The sequence below is a fragment of the Trichechus manatus genome, unplaced genomic scaffold (assembly GCF_000243295.1).
Source record: "Trichechus manatus latirostris isolate Lorelei unplaced genomic scaffold, TriManLat1.0 scaffold00019, whole genome shotgun sequence".
Classification (NCBI taxonomy): domain Eukaryota; kingdom Metazoa; phylum Chordata; class Mammalia; order Sirenia; family Trichechidae; genus Trichechus; species Trichechus manatus.
Window position 1 is genome coordinate 671,996 of NW_004443955.1, and position 19,291 is coordinate 691,286.

At 40.0% G+C, this 19,291-nt stretch overlaps 1 protein-coding gene across 5 annotated transcripts in view; it reads left to right on the plus strand.

The window, feature by feature from the left end:
* Positions 1-19,291, plus strand: part of HERC2 (HECT and RLD domain containing E3 ubiquitin protein ligase 2) — a 341,529-nt gene that overhangs the window by 91,885 nt on the left and 230,353 nt on the right. For all 5 annotated transcript variants that reach the window (XM_004372619.2, XM_023727841.1, XM_023727839.1 and 2 more), the window contains 3 exons: positions 13,993-14,212; positions 17,703-17,803; positions 18,524-18,680. In XM_004372619.2, coding sequence (XP_004372676.1) covers positions 13,993-14,212; positions 17,703-17,803; positions 18,524-18,680 — 478 coding nt within the window. The remainder of the gene's footprint in view (positions 1-13,992; positions 14,213-17,702; positions 17,804-18,523; positions 18,681-19,291) is intronic.

A 19,291-nucleotide genomic window follows, 5' to 3' on the forward strand; every position in this document is an offset into this window, starting at 1 on the left:
TGGCCGCGGGAAGCAGAGGAGGCCGAGCCTGGGCGAAGAGAGATGGAGGGTGGGAAAGCGCACACCGCAGATTACTGGTTGTTTTGTCTCCTGTTGGACGCTCTGTGAGGCTGCTTTCTCGTACCCCCGTTTGCTGGTCTCCGACAGGAGTCCAAGGTGGTGGATCCACGCTGCGTTAGCTGGTAGGGGACCTCCGCATGAATCTCTCCTCGCTCTCCGTTCTCTGTCAGTTTTCTCACTCCATTCGGTGCTTGGCTGAGTTTTTTATCTCTTCATTTGATGTTTTAGGGTTTCAGGATTGTTGTATTCTCTGTTCGGCTTAGTTTTTTGGATCTTTGCTGTGGAGGGACAGCGTGGTGCTTCTACCTAGCGTGCCATTTTTCCCAGTTCTACTCAAATATTCTTGACTTGAAATGATTTTGTGACTACTTATTTTTTTAATTATTGTGAGAAGAGTTGAATTAAGACGTAGGATTAGATTATCAGATGAGACCGATATAAATCAGAGTTCTTAGTCATGGGGTTGACATGAGTCAGACTCCACAGCAGGTAACAACAATGACAACAACCATCCAGTATCTAGTTACATAAAAATTTTAAGGATACGGGTAATCAGAAGGCACAAGCACAGCAGGGAGAGATGTGGGACAGTCTGTTGGGCTCCCCACGTTTGTCCTTTTTCATTGGATATGCACTGCCTGGCCCAACTTGAAAAATGAGATCTCTCAGTGAGATGTGTAGTCACCTCACACAGTGGGGAGCATTTAGGATGTGGAACATCTCCATTGCATAGATAGTTATAGAGCTTATATATCCTTTTCCTTCAACTTTTAGGAACAAGAAATATGCTCCTTCCCTTTGCACACTTTTGAAAGGAAGAATGCCTTGACATTAAACATGGCAATGAAGCTCAAACACACAAGCTTTTAAATTTCTTGATGTTTGTTTTATGGCTGAGAATATGGTCTATCTTGGTACGTGTTCCATGGGCACTTGAAAAGAATGTATTTTTGTTTTGTTGTGTTACTGTATCATAAGTATTGATTAGGTGCTGTTGGTTGATGGTGTTGAGTTCTGTATCCTTGTGGATTTTCTGTCTACTTGGTTTATCAGTTTTTGAGAGATATATATATTGAGGTCTCCTACTATAAAAGTACAAATGTCCTTTTCTCCTTTAAGTTCTATTAGTTTTTTTCTTATTCTTGAAAAGTAGTTTTATTAGTTTTTGCGTCACTTGTTCTGCAGCCCTGTTATTTGGTGCATGTACATTTAGGATTGCTGTGTCTTATTGGTGGGTTTGGAAACCCTGGTGGCGTAGTAGTAAAGAGTTCAGCTGCTAACCAAAAGGTTGGGGGTTTGAATCCACCAGATGCTCCTTGGAAACCCTACGGAGCAGTTCTGCGCTGTCCTATAGGGCCACTATGAGTTGGAATCGACTTGATAGCAATGAGTTTGGTTTTTTTTTTTTTTTTATTGGTGAGTTGACCATTTTATCATTTTGTAATGTCACTTTCTGTTCCTGGTAATTTTTTGTTTTCCTAAAGTTTACTTTATTTGATATTAGTATAGCCAGTCCTGCTTTCCTTTTATCATTTGCCTAATAATTATTTTTCTTCCTTTACTGTCTGTGTTGCTCTATTGGAAGTGAATTTCTTGCAGACAGCATATAGCTGAGTCCAGTTTTTCAGTCCACTTTGCCAGTGTTTGTCTTTTAATTGGTGTATTTAGATAATTTACAAGGAGCCCTGGTGGTGCAGTGGTTAAGTGCTCGGCTGCTAATTGAAAGGTCAGCAGTTCAAACCCACCAGCTGCTCTGTGGGAAAAAAGACCTAGTTATCTGCTCCCATAAAGATTACAACCAGTTCCAAGATTTCTTTTTTGTTCTTTTTCTTTTTAGAGGACTTCTATTAGTCTTCTTTCAGTGTAGGTCTGCTGGGAATAAATTATTTTAATTTTTTTTTTTTTTTTTTTAAATCTGAGAATGTTTTGATTACCCTTCATTTCTGGAGGAATTTTGCTACATATAAGATTCTGGGTTGGTAGTTCTTTTCTTCAACTTGAAAAATATTTTTCAGTTTCCTCTGGCTTCTGTGGTTTCTGATGAGAAATTTGCTGTCATTTGAACTATGTTTTTCTTAATAGTCAAGATGTTGTTTTTCTCTGGATGTTTTAAAAAGTTTTTCTTTGACATTAGTTTTCAGAAGTTTTAATTATGTGTTTTAGCATGGGTCATTGTCTTAATCATCTAGTGTTGTTGTAACAGAAATACCACAAGTGGGTGGCTTTAACAAACAAATGTTTATTCGTTCAGAGTCTAGTAGGCTAGAAGTCTAAATTCAGGGCATCAGCTCCTGGGGAAGGCGTCCTTTCTTCTCTGGAGTAAGGTCCTTGTCTTCAGTCTTCCCCTGGACTAGGAGCTTCTCTGCGTAGGAACCCCGGGTCCAAAGGACATGCTCTGTTCCAGGTGCTGCTTGCTTGGTGATATGAGGTCCCTCCATCTCTCTGCTCATTAATATCTTTTATATCTCAGAAGAGACTGGCTCAAGATATAGTCCAATCTTGTAGATTGAGTCCTGCCTTATTAACATAATTGCTGCCTATTCCAGCTTATTAACATCACAGAGGTAGGATTTAGAACACATAGGAAAATCACATCAGATGACAAAATGGTGGACAGTCACACAATACTAGGAATCATGGCATAGTCAAATTGATACACATATTTTTGGGGGACACAATTCAATCCATGACAGTCATTTTTTGGGCTTATTCTGTTTGAGGTTTACTCAGCTTCTTCAATCTGTAGGTTTACGTCTCTTGCCAAATTTGGAATATTTTCAGCAGTTACTTTGTAGAGTACCTTTGGAACCCCACCTTCTTTCTTCTCTTCCTCCAGGACTTCAGTGACAGGAGTGTTAGGTATTTTATTATAGTTCCACAGGTCCCTGAGGTTGTTCTTTTTTAGTGTGTTTTCTCTTTGTTGGGTAATTTCTATTTTCCGGTTCACTGATTCTTTCGTCTTTGTTCTCCATTCTGCTGTTGGGCCCTTCCACTAATGTTTTACTTTTGATTATTAAAATTTTCAGTTATAGAATTTCCATTTGATTGTTCTTTGTGTTTTTATTTCTTGGCTTAGGCATTTCTGTTTTTTCATTTGTTTTACACTTATTTTGAATTGCTGTTGAAGCATTTTTATCATGGCTGCTTTAAAATTTTTGTCCTTGTCACCTTATCATTCAGTTTGAGATCTTTCTGGTTCTTGGTATGAAAAGTGATTTTCAATTGAAACCAAGACATTTTTGTATTATGTTATGAGATATTCTGTATCTTATTTAAACCTTCTGTTTTACCTGGCTTTTTTTGACATTGCTCTGGCGGGGGGCAGTGTGCATCGCTTTATTACTGTGGGGTACAGGTAGAAGTCCAGATTCCCCACGTAGCTTTGTTAATGTCAGGTACTGTTGGAGTTCTAGCTCCCCACGTGATCTCCAATGACATTGTGGGTGGGGGTGGACTCATTATTGCTGGGCGATGTTGAAAGTCCTGATTCACCATTAGGCCTCCTCACATCCCACGTCCGTGAGTAGGGTAAGAAGGGACCTTGTTACTGCCGGGAGGAAGCAGAAGTCCAGCTTCTTCAATATGGTTTCTGACCTCTTTTTAAAAATACCTTGTTCTTTTCTTTGAGTATATCAACAATAGTTTTGTGGGGATTTTTGTTTGTTTTCTGTATTCTACCAGGATTTTTTTTTTTCCCTCCCAAATTATCTTTTCCCCCTGAAGTTTTTAGCTTTCTCTATTTCATCTTAGAGGCTGGTCTGCCTGCTCAGAATTTGGAATGGGGGACCGGAAAGCTGATGGAGGCTCTAGTAGATGGATTGGGCTTTGGCTGCAAAATCCCTGATGTTATCTTCCCCCCCCGCCCTTAAATCTGATTTTTTTTAAAATTGTACTTTACATGAAAGTTTACAGAACAAACTAGCTTCTCCTTAAACAATTAGTACACATATTGTTTTGTGACATTGGTTACCAACCCCATGACATGTTAACACTCCCCCTTCTCGACCTTGAGTTCCCTATTACCAGGTTTCCTGTCCCCTCCTGCCTTCTAGTCCTTGCCCCTGGGCTGGTGTGCCCATTTAGTCTCGTTTTGTTTTATGGGCATGTCTAATCTTTGTTTGAAAGGTGACTTTATTACTGAGCTAAACAGGTGTCCCGGGGGCCATACTCTCGGTATTTTTCCAGTCTCAGGCCAGTAAGTCTTGTCTTTTTTTTTTGTGAGTTAGAATTTTGTTCTACATTTTTCTTCAGCTCTGTCCAAGTCCCTCTATTGTGATCCCTGACAGAGCAGTCAGTGGTGGCAGCCAGGCACCATCTGGTTGTGCTGGACTCAGTCTGGTGGAGGCTGTGGTAGTTGTGGTCCGTTAGTCTTTGGACTCATCTTTCCCTTGTGTCTTTGGTTTTCTTCATTCTCCCTTGCTCCCTGTGAAGTGACACCAGTGGAGTCTCTTAGATAGCCACTCACAAGCCTTTAAGACCCGAGACGCTAATTACCAAAGTAGAATGTAGAACATTTTCTTTATAAACTATGTTATGCCAGTTGAAGTAGCAGTTCCCTGACACCACAGCCCTCAGCCCAGTTATTCTGTCTCTCAGGGAGTTTGGATGTGTCTGTGTAGCTTCCATGACCTTTTCTTGGACAAGTGCTGGCTTCCCCAGTCTTGTGTACTGTCTTACCCTTCACCAAAGTTACCATTTTTCTACTGTCTATTTAGTGTTTTTCCATCCCAACCCCTTCCCTCCCCTCCCTCGTAACCATCAAAGATGGTTTCTTTTTGTGTGTAAACCTTTTCATGAGTTTTTATAGTAGTGGTTTCATAAAGTATTTGTCCTTTGTGATTGACTTATGGCACTCAGCATAATGCACTCCATATTCATCTATGTTGTGAGATGCTTCTCAGATTCATCATTGTTCTTTATCATTGTGTATTATGTACCATAGTTTGTTTATCCATTCATCTGTTGATGGGCATCTAGGTTGTTTCCATCTTTTTGCTATTGTGAACAATGCTGCAGTGAACATGGGTGTGCATGTCTATTCGTGTGACGGCCCTTATTTCTCTAGGTTATATTCCTAGGAGTGAGATTGGTGGATCATATGGTACTTCTGTTTTTAGCTTTCTAAGAAAGTGCTGTATCACTTTCCAAAATGGTGGTAACATTTTGCATTCCCACCAGCAGTGCATAAGAGTTCCGATTTCCCTGCAGCCTCTCCAGTATTTGTTATTTTCTGTTTTTTTGATTTGTACCAGTAATGCCAGGGGTGAGATGGTATCTTATTGTGGTTTTGATTTGCATTTCTCTAATGACTAGTGATCGTGAGCATGTCCTCAGGTGTCTGTTAGCCGATTGAATGCCTTCTTTGTTGAAGTGTCTGTTCATTTCCTTTGCCCATTTTTTAATTGGGTGATTTGTGTTTTTGTTATAGAGGTGTTGGATTTTCCTGTAGATTTTAGAGATTAGACCTTTGTCAGATTTCTCATAGCCAAAAATTTTTTCCCAGTCTGTAGGTTCTCTTTTTACTCTTTTGGTGAAGTCTTTTGATGAGCAAAAGTGCTTAATTTTTAGACGATCCCAGTTATCTAGCTTACCTTCTGGAGTTTGTGTTGTTACTTGTGGTTTGTATTAGGGCCTCTGGCATTGATCCTATTTTTTCTTCTATGATCTTTATAGTTTTTGGTTTTATATTTAGGTCTTTGATCCATTTTGAATTAGTTTTTGTGTATGGTGTGAGGTATGAGTCCTGTTTTATTTTTTTGCAGATGGACATCCAATTTTGTTAGCACCATTTGTTAAAAAGACTGCCTTTTCTTCATTTGATGGACGTTGGTCCTTTGTCAAAGATGAGATGACTGTAGGTGGATGGATTTACATTTGGATTCTCAATTCTGTTCCATTGGTCAATGTGTCTGTTGTTGTACCAGTAGCAGTCTGTTTTGACTACCATAGCTGTATAGTTGGTTCTGAGGTCAGGTAATGCGAGTTCTCCTACTTTCTTCTTCTTCTTCAATAGTGCTTTACTTATCTGGGGCCTCTTCCCTTTCTGTATAAAGTTAATGATTGTTTTTTCCATCTTTTTAAAGAATGGTGTTGGTATTTGGATCGGGATTGCGTTTGTATTTGTAGATTCCTTTAGGTAGAATTGACGTTTTCACAATGTTGGGTCTACCTATCCATGAGGATGGTATGTTTTTCCATTTATGTATATCTCTTTTGGTTTCTTGTTGTAGTGTTTTGTAGTTTTCTTTGTATAGGTCTTCTACATCCCTGGTTAGATTTATTCCTAGGTATTTCATTTTTCTTAAGGGCTGTTATAAATGCTATTGTTTTCCTGATTTTCTTTTCGTCCTTCTCTTTATTGGTGTATAGGAATCCAACTGATTTTTGTATGTTTAGCTTGTATCCTGCTACTCTGCTGAATCTTTCTGTTAGTTCCAGTGGCTTTCTTGTGGATTCTTTTGGATTTTTTTCTGTTCAGTATCATATCATCTGCAAAGAGGGACAGTTTTACTTTGTCATTACCAGTTTGGATGCCCTTTGTTTCTTTTTCTTGCCTTGTTGCTCTTGCTAGGATTTACAGCACAGTGTTTAACAGGAGTGCTGATAAAGGACATCTTTGTCTTGTTCCCATTCTCAAGGGGAATATTTTCAGCCTCTTTCCATTAAGAATAATGTTGGCTGTTGGTTTTGTATAGATATCCTTTATTATATTGAGGAATTTCCCTTCTATACCTATTTTATTGAGAGTTTTTATCAGGAATGGGTGTTGGACTTTGTCAAATGCCTTTTCTGCATTGATTGAGATGATCATCTGATTCTTTTCTTTCACTCATGTGATGGAGTACGTTGATTGATTTTCTAATGTTGAACTGTCCTTGCATACCTGGTATGAATTCCACTTGGTTGTGGTGTATTATTTTTTTTTGGTATGATGCTGAATTCTGTTGGCTAGTATTTTGTTGAGAATTTTTGTATCTATCTTCATGAGAGATATTGGTCTGTAATTTTCTTTTTTTGTGATATCTTTGCCTAGTTCTGGTATCAGGGTTATGCTGGTTTCAAAGAATGAATTTGGAAGTATCCCTTCCTTTTCTGTGTTCTGAAATAGTTTGAGTAGTACTGGTGTAAGCTCTGCTGTGAATGTTTGGTAGAATTCTCCAGTGAAGCCATCTGGGCCAGGCCTTTTTTTTGTTGGGATTTTTTTTTTTTTAATTACTTTTTCCATCTCTTCTCTTGTTATGGGTCTGTTCAGATTTTCAACATCATTTTTTGTTACTTTGGGTGGGTAGTGTGTTTGTAGTAATTTGTCTGTTTCCTCTAGGTTTTCAAATTTGGTGGAGTATAGTTTTTCATAATACTTTGTTATGATCCTTTTTATTTCAGTTGTATCTGTTGTAATGTTGCCCATTTCATTTTTTATTTGGATTATTTGCATCCTCTCCTGTTTTTCTTTTGTCACTTTGGCCAGTGATTTGTTGATTTTGTTGATCCTTTCAAGGAACCAGCTTTTGGTTTTGTTGATTCTTTCTGTTGTTTTTGTATTCTGTATTTCATTTATTTCTGCTCTGATCTTTATTATTTCCTTTCTTCTGTCTGTGGTCTTCTTTTCCTGTTTTCTATTTGTTCGAGTTTTGTAGCTAATGTTTTGATTTTGTCCCTTTCTTCTTATTTGATGTGTGCATCTTTTGCTATAAATTGACCTCTGAGCACTGCCTTTGCTGTTGCCCAAAGGTTTTGGTATGATGTATTTTCATTCTTGTTTAATTCTAGAAATTTTTTGATTCCGTGTTTGATTTCTTCTCTTACCCAGCAGTTTTTAAACAGGGTGTTATTCAGTTTCCATGTAATTGATTTTTTTGCCTTGCTCTTCCTGTTATTAATTTCTATTTTGATGGCATTGTGGTCAGAGAGGATACTTTGTATTATCTCGGTATTTAGGACTTTGTTGAGGGTTACTTTGTGGCATAACATATGGTCTATTCTGGAAAACACTCTATGTGCGTTTTAAAAGAATGTGTACTTTGCAGCTCTTGGTTGTAGTGTTCTATATATATCTATGAGGTCAAGTTGGCTGATTCTGGCCTTTAGATATTCTGTGTCTTTGTTGAGTTTCTTTCTAGATGTTCTGTCCTTTACTGAGGGTTATGTGTTGAAGTCTCCTGCTGGTATTGTGTACCTGTCAATTTGTTTTATATATTTTGGAGCCCTGTTACTGGGTGTGTAGGTATCTATTATAGTTATGTCTTCATGATGGACTGTCTTTTTAATCATTATACAATCCCCTTCTTTGTCTTTTATGATGGATTTTGTTTAAAGTCTGTTTTATCTGAGATTAGTATTGTCACTCCTGCTCTTTTTTGGTAGCTGTTTGCCTGATATATTCTTTTCCATCCTTTGATTTTTAATAAATGTATGTGTTTGTTTCTAAGGTGTTTCTCTTGTGGACAGCATATTAATGGATCCTTTTTTTAATTCATTCTGCCACTCTTTCACTATATGGGTGCCTTTAGGCCATTTATATTCAGTGTAATTATTGATATGTGCGAGTTTATTCCTGTCATTTTGTCGTGGTTTTTTTTGGGATGCTGACATTTTCTTTGTTCCTCTTACTCTCCTGTGCTGCATTCCTTTTCATTTGTGGATTTTTTTTCATTTCCTTTGTTGGTTTTATGTTTACTGAGACTTTATGTTTTTCTTCTTTATTTTGATGAGTTTGTTAACTTTCTTTGTGGTTACCTTGAAATTTAGCCTTATCTTCCTGAATTTGAACCAGTCTTTTATTATTTTGTATTGCCTTGCCTTCATCTGCATTTGAAAATTCTATACTTATACTGTTTATTTTCTCTTTTATTGTTCTGATGTTGTTGTCAATTACAGATTAACCTCTCTGGTTCCCTGTTGTAAATCTTTTGGTTTTGATTGTTCCTTGAGAGTTCATTACCTAGGTTGGTATCTAGCTGATTTGGTCTTCTGTCCTAGATTCAGGCTGTCGTCTGATGTTGTTTGTCCTCAAACTGAAGGACTCCCTGTAGTAATTCATGTAAGTTCGGTTTGGTTTTTACATAGTCCCTTCATTTCTGTTTATCTGGAAGTGTCCTAATTTCACTGTCATATTTGAGTGAGAGTTTTGCAGGACATATTTTTCTTGGTTGACAGTTTTTTTCTTTCAAGGTGTTATGTATGTCGTCCCATTACTTTCTTGCCTGCATGGTTTCTGCCAGGTAATCAGAGCTTAGTCTTATTGTTTGCTCTATGTGACTTTTCATTTGTCGTGGGCTTCTCTCAGGATTCTTTGTCTTTGGTTTTAGCAAGTGTGATTATGATATGCCTTGTTGATTTTCTTTTGGTGTCTATTCTAAATGGTGTTCGTTGAGCTTCTTGGATGGTCAACTTTGCATCTTTCATGATATTAGGGAAGTTCTCCGTCAGTAATTCTTCAGTGATCCTCTCTGTGTTTTTCGATTTCTCCTCTTGTCCTGCAGCTTCGATCATTTACAGAGTTTTGCTTTTGATTCTATTCCACATCATTCCTGGCATTTTTTCATTTTTCTTTGTTTTTTTCTCTGATTTTTCCTCAAACAAAGTGGTATCCAAGTATTTGCCTTCAGTTTTGCTGATCGTGTCTCCCATTGTTTGAAACCTGCTCATCAGATCTTCTATGACACTATCCACTTCTGAAATTTTGTTGTTTATCTTACAGATTTCTAATTGGTGTTTTTGTATGATTTCTAGTTGTGAATTTATTTTGACATTTTATTTCTGTATTATTTCCTGAATTTTTCCATTTTTTTTTCTGTCTTTTCCATGATTTTGTGTATTTTTTCCTAATTTTTGTCTGCTTTTTCCTTCAACTCTTGGCTAGCTCTTGAGTATTAGAGATTTGAATTCCATATCAGTAGTTGTAGTGTCTTTCCTTCTGCTGGAAGGTCATCTGGTGTTTTATTTTGGACGCCTACTGGCACCATCCTTTCCTTTTTTTCTTTAATATGTTTTGATACTGTCTGCTGTCTTTGAGGCATTTAGTAGTTATTTTCTTCATTTATGGATGGTAGATTTGTTTGTTTCGTCCTGCTTTTTTATTTGGTTATGTCTGAGCAGGAGGTTGGATGTTTTTTGTTTGCTCATCTGTAGGCACAGTACTTCTTACCACCTTGTTCAATGGACAGGGCCAGTTGCTGCGCTGTGGTGCAGCAGGACAGGTCTAGTGGGAGGGGAGGAGCTGGGATGAGTTGTTTGTGGAATGTACTGGGGCCCACAGGACAGGGTAGGTTCCAGTAGACTGTGCCTGTGGTGCTCGGGTGTGCAATGTTCAGTGGATGGTGCAGATAGGCAGGAGGACATGGGCAGGTTGTGATGTGTGGAGCTTAGTAGGTGTGGGAAAGAAGGGAAAGAGGAGAGAGAAACAGGAGACAAAAAAAAAAAATGTTAAGGGAATCTGCTGTTGGAGTGATGTATACCCAGTTAAGCCGTGTTCTGGTGGGTTTCTAGCCAGGCTACGAGGCACAGCCCATCAAGAAGGGACAGATATGGCACATACAGCCAGATTGGGGGGGGGGGGGGAAGAAAAGGAAGGGAGAGAAAAATAAGAAACTAGATTAAAAAAAAGTAGAAAGGCACGTGTGGCTAGGTGTTCGGGAGAAAGGAGTAGAAGGAGTGTAGAGAGAGACAAAAATCCGAGGAAAAAAAAAGGGGAAAAAAGATGCTAGGTGGTTGGGAGGAAAGAAGGGAAGTGAGGTAGAGAGAAACAAGACACCAAGAATAAAAAGAAGAAGAAAGGGAAAAAAGTGTCCCAAGGGAGCCCACTGGAAACGGGTCCCCAGCCGAGCGGCACTGCACAGCCCGTCCAGAAGGAGCGGAGATGAAACATGGTGCCAGGCGTTCAGGTGAAGGGCAGGTAAGGGAGGTAGAGAGAGACAAGAAATGGAGAAGAAAGAAAAGCAAAATGCCCCAAGGGAGCCCATCAGAAGCCGGTCCCCAGCTGAGCGGTGCCGCACAGACCGTCAAGAAGCGGCAGAAATGGCATACGGTGCCAGGTGTTCAAGAGAAAAGGAAGGAAGGAAGGTAGAGGGCGACAAGAAATCAAGAAAAGAAAAAAAGAGAAGATACCCCAAGGGAGCCCACTGGTGTGGTGGCACGGACCGAGAATGTGGCTCCCAAGCCAGCGCCTCCCCTGCTGAGCGACTGCAGCCTGCCAGGAAGCGGTGGAGGCCAAGCTTGGGGGAGAAGGATGAGGGGTGAGAAGGCGTGTATTGCTGGTTACTGGGTGCTCTGTCTCCTTTTGGGAACTCTGTGGCACTGCCTTCCTGTACTCCCTATCTGCCAATCTCAGTGGATGAGGAGTCCAAGATGGCGTATCCATGCTGCATTAGCTGATTGGGGACCTCCACTCCGTATCTCTCCTCACTCCCCGGTCTCTGTCAGTTTCTTATTCCATTCGGTGCTTGGTTGAGTTCTTTATCTCTTCATTTGACCCTTAGGGTTCCAGGATTGACGTTTGTCTGTTTTACTTAGTTTTTTGGGTCTTTGCTGTGAAGGGACGGCGTGGTGCTTCTGTCTGTAGTGTCATGTTGGCTTCGACTCTCTAAATCTGATGTTATCTCGTGGTATTTCCTGTTGGGCTGTTCAGATTTCCCACAGAAAACATCCTCCTGTGTGACAGGTGATGGTTAGGGAATGACTTTGTGGGAGATGGACTAGGGTGCAAGAGTAAGGCTCTCTGCATGTTGCCCTTTGCAGAGATGAAACGTCTTGTTTTGTGCAAAGGTGAGTTGTGCTGAGTGGAGATGGGATCTGGAGTCTCACTGCTGATAGACCACCAGTCCTCCTCCCCTTCCTTTTAGCCTTCTCTTCACCTCCTGGAGAGGTACCTGGTGGTATGCGTCTTTGGGAGATTTTTTAATATAAATCTGTTCTTTGTTGTTCTCCTGGCGTAAGTATCACCTTTCTTGATTCCCTGAGCCATTGACTGCCTTTTCCAAAATGTTGCTCTTGTATTCGGCCTGGCCTTTTACTCAGAAATCTGGTATACTCATTTTTTGGCTTTCAGGAAGATCTTAGCTACATATAAAGCGAAATTATATCAAGTAAATCCTATGTTTAATGTCTTTCTACTTGTTTTTTCTTGCTTCTGAGTTTTTCATTTTTTTAAGGACCATTTTTTTACACAGATAACGTGTGCCTTCTGTGTTGTTTGCAGGCCTTGACCTCCCCACTGTGAGGTATTTTCATAAGCGTGCTATGCTGATTTTTTAATAGCAACATGTGGAAGATGATTGGCATGGTGGCGCTTGTGAGGGTGCCTTGCGAGGGGGAGGGGAAGGCGCGGCTGGCAAACACAGAAGGTGCATTTTATTTGCATAAAAGTATGATAATCTGTTAACTAATTATGTGCACCTTTTGTTTCAAACTGCTTCGAATCCTTTTGGCAAAGAAGCGGAGGTTAATAAACAGTAAGTGAAATCACTTCTTAACCCTTGCTGAATATCCCTTTTCGGGATTTCTCAACCTTGGATTGCTTAACCTTTGTGAGTTTGTTTAGTTTGTTTCTTTTTTTTCCTCACCCACTTCTGTCAGAGTGTCCAAGTGCCTTGGTTGAATTTAGAATAGGTTTATATGTTCTTCACCTAGTTTACCATAAGTCTTCTAGCTACTGGTTCCTGGACACTTGTCTCTTTGTGCCATAGTGCCTGAGAGTGGGGAGGGCACACTCCGGGGAGATGTGTCCCTCTGATGCCTGCTGGAGGAGCCCTGGTTGTGCAGTTGTTAAGCACTCGCCTGCTAATCGAGAAAGGTCGGCAGTTCGAATCCCCCAGCTTCTGTGCGGGAGAAAGATGTGGCAATTTGCTTCTGTAAAGATTTATAGCCTTGGAAACCCTGTGGGGCAGTTTGTTCTGTCCTGTAGGGTCGCTATGAGTCAGAATTGACTCGACAGCAATGGTTTTTTTTTTTTTTAAAAAGAATGCCTGCTAAGATCTCCCTCCCTACCACATGAGTGATGATCATTAGCTAGAAAACTAATGTCTTTGATAGAAGTAACATTGGTAGGGACATTGTCTTGCCTCTTGAGATCTTAGGTTATGAGGCTTATGGCTTGTAGTGGTCTCATGGCTAATAAAATCTGAGATGGAGCACAGGCTCAGATCTTGGGAAGGAAAACCCTTTGTTCTTGTCACACCACTGGGGCTGTACTGGTACAGGGGATTGTGGGAAGACTGATTTACAACTCAATTGTAATTGTACATTCAGGTAAGCTTATGCTTAATTGGATGAATATTCTTTGAATTGTCTTCATTTGTGTAATTGTCTTCTAGCTACTTAAAAAAACCCTCTTAAGTATGGAAATTATTAAACATACACAGAAGTAGAGAGAATAGTAGAATGAACCATACACAGAAGTAGAATATAATGAAATACCACGTACTCATCACGTGCTCTAACTAGCTACTTTATTTTCATCTAAAATATTCCCATAAGTGTGTTACCTTTTATGAGTCAAGGATGGTGGGTGGTTTTATTGAAACCATTTTATTTTGAATTTTGCTTGATAACATGAAAATGGTGGATAGGAGTTTTCTGTCTGTCTAGGAAATGGGCTGTTGATAAGTGTTGTTTTTATGGTTTTGTGTTAAAAAACTTTTCTGTGATGTTTACAGAGAGGTAGTATAACCTGGTGGCTAGGAGTAGTCTGTCCTGTGTGCTCCACACCTCTGTGGGACTTGGGCAGTTCCGTGCCTCAGTTCCCTCATCTATAAAATGGATGCACAGTACTACCTCGCAGTGGTGAGTGTGAGGGTTACTGAGCTGATAGTGTACAGAGTGTCAAACCATTTTTGGCACATATTAAGCACTTGAGTGTCACCTATCATTATTTTACCAGTATTACAGTGAATCATGTCCCAGCTGTTGAGAGGCTGATGTTTTCTTGTCTCCTAGATGTGGGTGAACTGAAGGAATGTCTCACTGTGCTGGTCAAAGAGCAGCAAGCTCTGGCCGTCCAGTCAGCTACCAGCACCCTGTCAGCCCTGAGACTCAAGCAGAGGCTGGTGATCTTGGAACGCTACTTCATTGCCTTGAGTAGGACTGTTTTTCAGGAGAATGTCAAGGTTAAGTGGAGAAGCAACAGTATTTCTTTGCCTCCTGTGGACAAGAAAAGGTAATACTATAATGTGGGAGAAAAATCCTGATGCCAGTAAATGTAGAATTCAGTCTGTATACTCCATGTGAATACTGTTTTTGTGGGGTCAGGTTGTTAAAGTTACTTAAAGCACAGCTAAAGCACAGCATGTAGTAGAACAGTTTAATTACGGTTTTCAGCGTAGTCCCTTTTTTTCACCTTGTCAGATTTTATCTTTTCTTTCCCATTGATTTATGTGTCTCATAATCTGGAGAATGGTTTTGTCAATTTGCGCATGCGGTTTAACAGGCCACACTGCATAATCTTTGTCATTGTTTTAAGACCCTTTTCTGTCAGTAACTGTAAAAACCAGACAGAGTTTTAGATGAGTGTGTCTAGGTGGGATCTGAGCATTATATTCTTTTTGTTCTCGTTTGTTTTGCTAGTGGATAGGACCTAGGTCATAATATTCAGTGCATACTTAGGTTAACTGCATCATTTTTTCCTTCCTAATGGAATTCTCTTATTCTTTTATTACAAGAGGTGCTTTTAGACGTGATTTTTGATGTTTTGGTGTACATCAGCAAATTTTTTTTGAGGTATTAACTAAAAGCCACCAGAATGCTTAAAGCTTGTGTTTTTCCAAAATGTAGCTGTCTACCAAACTTTTGTCCTTAGAAAGCTAGACTGCTAGATTGCCAAGTGAAATTTATATTTTATGTAGTTAGGAGAGTTGATTATAATAGTATTTTTACTCCCTGTAGAGCACATGGAAAGTACAGGAAACAGAAAGAAGCAGGAAACAAAACCAAACCTATCATTTAGCTGTGCAGAGACGAGAAGAGCTAAATGTAGCATATTTCCTTGGTTCTTTAATTTTTAAATCTAGTTGATATCACATACATACCACATTTTTGACAATTAGTTTTAAAAATAAACTAAACCAGGGCCCAGTGAGGAGTGCATCTGTTTGCTAACAGCCAGTGGCACGGTTGTGTCTTTCCTTTTTGCCTGGAGAGGGGTAACCACCTGTGATGGTCCTGGGGGGGTCTGCGTAAGTGGGCAGTAGAGTCTAAGATTCTCTGAGCACCCTGTGTGTGTCAAGTCAGAGTGAATTCCCTAAGATACAGTGTGGCTGAGAGCCCAACTGAATTTTCTATGTGCTTTTTCCTTTGTAATGAAATAGTGTTAATTGATTAATTAGCATAAAGTATATCTTTCATTAAATGGAAGAATTTCCTAAAATTAAAAAAAAAAAACTTTTTATTATGAGATTGTCGTAGATTCACATGGAGTTGTAGGAAATAGTACAGAGAGATTCTGTTAGAAATAATATAGATTCCGTGTGCCCTTCCCTGCTGTTCTCCCCTGTGGCAGTATCTTGCAAGACTCTAGTATACAACCAAGACATTGACGTTGATACAATCCAACAGCCTTACTCAGATTTCTCCAGTTTTAATGTGTGTATATGTGTATTGTTATGCAGTTTTATCACATGTACAGATTGGTGTGATCATCACCATAGTCAAGACATATAGAGCAAGGAAGCCTTGTTCTGCCCTTTACAGCCACAGCCAGCTTCTCCCCTCCCTGACCACTGGCATCCACTCATCTGCTCTCCATCTCACTCCTGTCAGCTTTCGAGATGGACTGTTTTCACTCAGCATAACTTACTTGATATCCTTGTGTGTGTCAGTAGTTCATTCCTTTTGATTGCTGAGCAGTATTTCATGATATGATGTACCACAGTTTGTTTATTCATTCATCTCTTGAAGGATATCTGGGTTGTTTCCAGTTTTTGAATATTAGAAATAAAGTTGATTTGAATATTTGTGTACAGGTTTTGTGTGAACATATGTTTTATTCCTCTGGGATAAGTACCCAAGAGTGCAGTTGCTGGGTTGTATATTAGTTTTGTAAGAAATTGCCATATCTTTCCCAGAGTGGCTGTACCATTTTACATTCCTGCTAGCAATGCATAAGTGATCCAGTTTCTCCACATCCTTGCCAGCATTTGGTGTTGTCACTATTTTTTATTTTAGCCATTCTGACTGGTGTGTAGTGACATCTCATTGTGGTCCTAAATTTTTGTAGATTCATTTTCCATGTTTCTCAGTTTACTGGATTGTAGTGGGCTTTACCTTTTTGTGGAACTTGCTGTGGGTTGGGTAGTTGATTGGCGTGGGTAGAGAAGGATCTAGGCTATTTGTATTTCTTTTCTTGAACATCTGTACATTGGAGAGCCACTCGTTGACGATTTAGCAGATCTTACATTGTACAGGCTCAGGGCTAGGGGCCCTTTTACCAGGGACAGGGTCCCAGTGGCTGTGGAGAGCCCAAGCTTCAAGCATCCTCTGGAGCAGCTTTCTCACAGGGTACTCTGTCCAGAGAGTCCTCCTGCCTTCTCTGATTGTGCTCCACATGTGCTCTTCCCCTCTTCAAGACTGATGTCCTCTTTACATCTGTACCTTGTGTGGTTTGTATTTCTCATTCAAAAATGGAGTTTCGCTCTCCTTAGTCCTTTCTCCCAGGCACCCAGTCCCCTCCTCAGAGGCAGCTCCTGGTGGCCGTTTCTTTTCACGTCTCCTTTAGAGCTGTTCCGTGCATTGTCAGGTATTTGCAGAAATGTGCATATTCATTGCCCACATAGGCACTCCATAGCCTTTACTTTTAATTTTACTTGACACTGTATCTTGGGGAGGTCATTTTGTATTATTTCCTACTTTTAATAGCACTTTCCCCCAGATTATGGAAGTGTAAATTGTAATAAATTTGGAGAATACAATTAAGTATAAAGTGGAAAATAAAAATCCTTTGTTGTGCATGATTAAGTTTATATATTCCAAACATTTTTGTATTTTTTTTCTTTTTTCAGGATGATTTTTATGGTACCATTTGTATAACTTTTGAAAATATACAAAATGAAACTAAGTCCTATTAAGTTAACATATGTATGTAGTAAAAACTTTAAAAAGACACATGAGGATGATAAAACAACCAATTCTGGAGAGGGTTGACCACGAAGGGTGGGAGTGAGAGGGAACGGGACAAGCCCATGGGGCCTTACACCTACCTGTCCTATAGATGTAAGACACGAACCATCCAGTCAGTGTTCAGGCTTGGCAGAACGACGTCCGGCTGTGTTTGTAGGATTCTCTGTGTGCTCTTCACCCTTCACCTGCCTCTTTCCCTACATGGCCACTCCACCCCATTTATGTATTTATCTGTTTATTGTCTTCGTCATCTGCCCTCCTCCACTAGAATGTCAGCTCCCTGAGGTTATTTGATGAACATTTTTCCAAGTCATTTAAAATTTCTTGTAAATTTTTTTTTTTAAAGGAATAAACTTCATTTATGAAAGACAGTTGATAAGAGTTTAGAAAAAAAAGTCACTTGTAATCCTACCATCTAAAAAAAAGCCACTAATAACATTTGGGCACAAATCCTTCCATACTGTTTATTTTCTTTTAGTATTTACACATGCCTTTGACCAGTTATCACAATCCCCGTGTGTGTGTGTTGTCCACAGTTCCCGACCCACAGGCAAAGGGGTTGAAGGACTTGCGAGAGTTGGATCCCGAGCAGCCCTTTCTTTTGCCTTCGCATTTTTACGCAGAGCCTGGCGGTCAGGTAATGTTGGTTGTTTCAGCATCTGCAGCGTGGTGTTCTGTTTCCCTAATGCATCAGGAGACTGGGCATGCTCCTCAGCTTTGCCCCCTCCAGCCTTCCCCCACCCTTGGACAGCCCCACACCTGCCTCATTTCTTTATCTAAACAACCAGAGGCTTCAGGGTGTTTCTGGCCTTTCAATCTGTGCTTCTTTAATGAAATATAAGTGTGTGCACACATACCCATCCCTTAGTAAACCAGTACAGTGGAGAGCCCTAAGTACTGACTTATTTTCTGGAATAACAAGAAGTTTAATATTGCACATATAAGAGCCATAAAATATAAAGTTGACTTTGAGGCAACTGTATTAAATTTGGGAGAGCCCTGGTGGTGCAGTGATTAAAGCGATTGATGCTAACTGAAAGGTCGTCGGTTCAAAACTACCAGCGGCTCCTGGAGAAAGATGTGTAGTCTGCTTCTGTAGAGATTTACAGCCTTGGAAACCCTGCAGGGTTGCTGTGAGTTGGAATCAACTCGATAGCAGTGGGGTTTAGGTATTAAATTTTAGTTCTTGAGTTCTTGGAGTAAATCATGGAGAGGAGAGGTGAGGGAGTGAAAATGTGACAGTGATGTCTCTCTGAGATGTGGGAGGCCTGGCCCGCATGTTAATGTGAGGAGGAGCCTGGATGTCAGTGCTGCTGAGCAGTGCCTGGCTTCCTCTGAAGTGTGCGCATGTGCCCAGGTGAGGACGCAGACCTGTGCAGCGAACTGTTGCAGGAGTCCCTGGATGCCCTGAGAGCGCTTCCCGAGGCCTCTCTCTTTGATGAGAGCACCGTGTCCTCTGTGTGGTTGGAAGTTGTGGAAAGAGCGACCAGATTCCTCCGGTCCGTCGTGACAGGGTAGGTTCTTCTTGTCATACCTTTCTGTAGGAAGGTTCCAACGGTCTTCTTCTCAGTTTCCTCTTCGTTCGTGCCAAGAAACATAGTGGGTTGGTTTCTGATGTGTGTTTGCAGCACATCCTCAGCTCTATGATTCCGGGTTTTGGTTTTCAGCTTTTTAAAATGATTTAAGATATTCTGATTTGATCCTGGAAGCTGTCGAATGGGATGGAAAATTAAAGATGCTTTCTGTCATTTATTTCTGTCAGATAATTTCTGATTTGGTAATCAGTTATTCAAAATGTGTTTGAGCACTTATTGTGTGTCCATTGGTGGAAATGAAAATGCCACCATTCTGATGATTGATTCATGGTATATATTTAAGTCTTAATAGGTAACTTGGGAACAAGTAACCACTTTTATCTTACATTTCACCTTAGATGCAATGTTTAAACCTAAATTTAGTTTAGTATATTTTTAAAAATTTGAATGTGAGTCATTTCTTTGTAAGGAAAAAGATGAACTCTTGCCTTGGATGCTGTGCATTTTTCTTCTCTTTTTTTAAATTAAAAATAATACATGCTCAATACAAGTTCAACAGCCTAGATAGCCATAGAGGAGGAGCGAGGCCC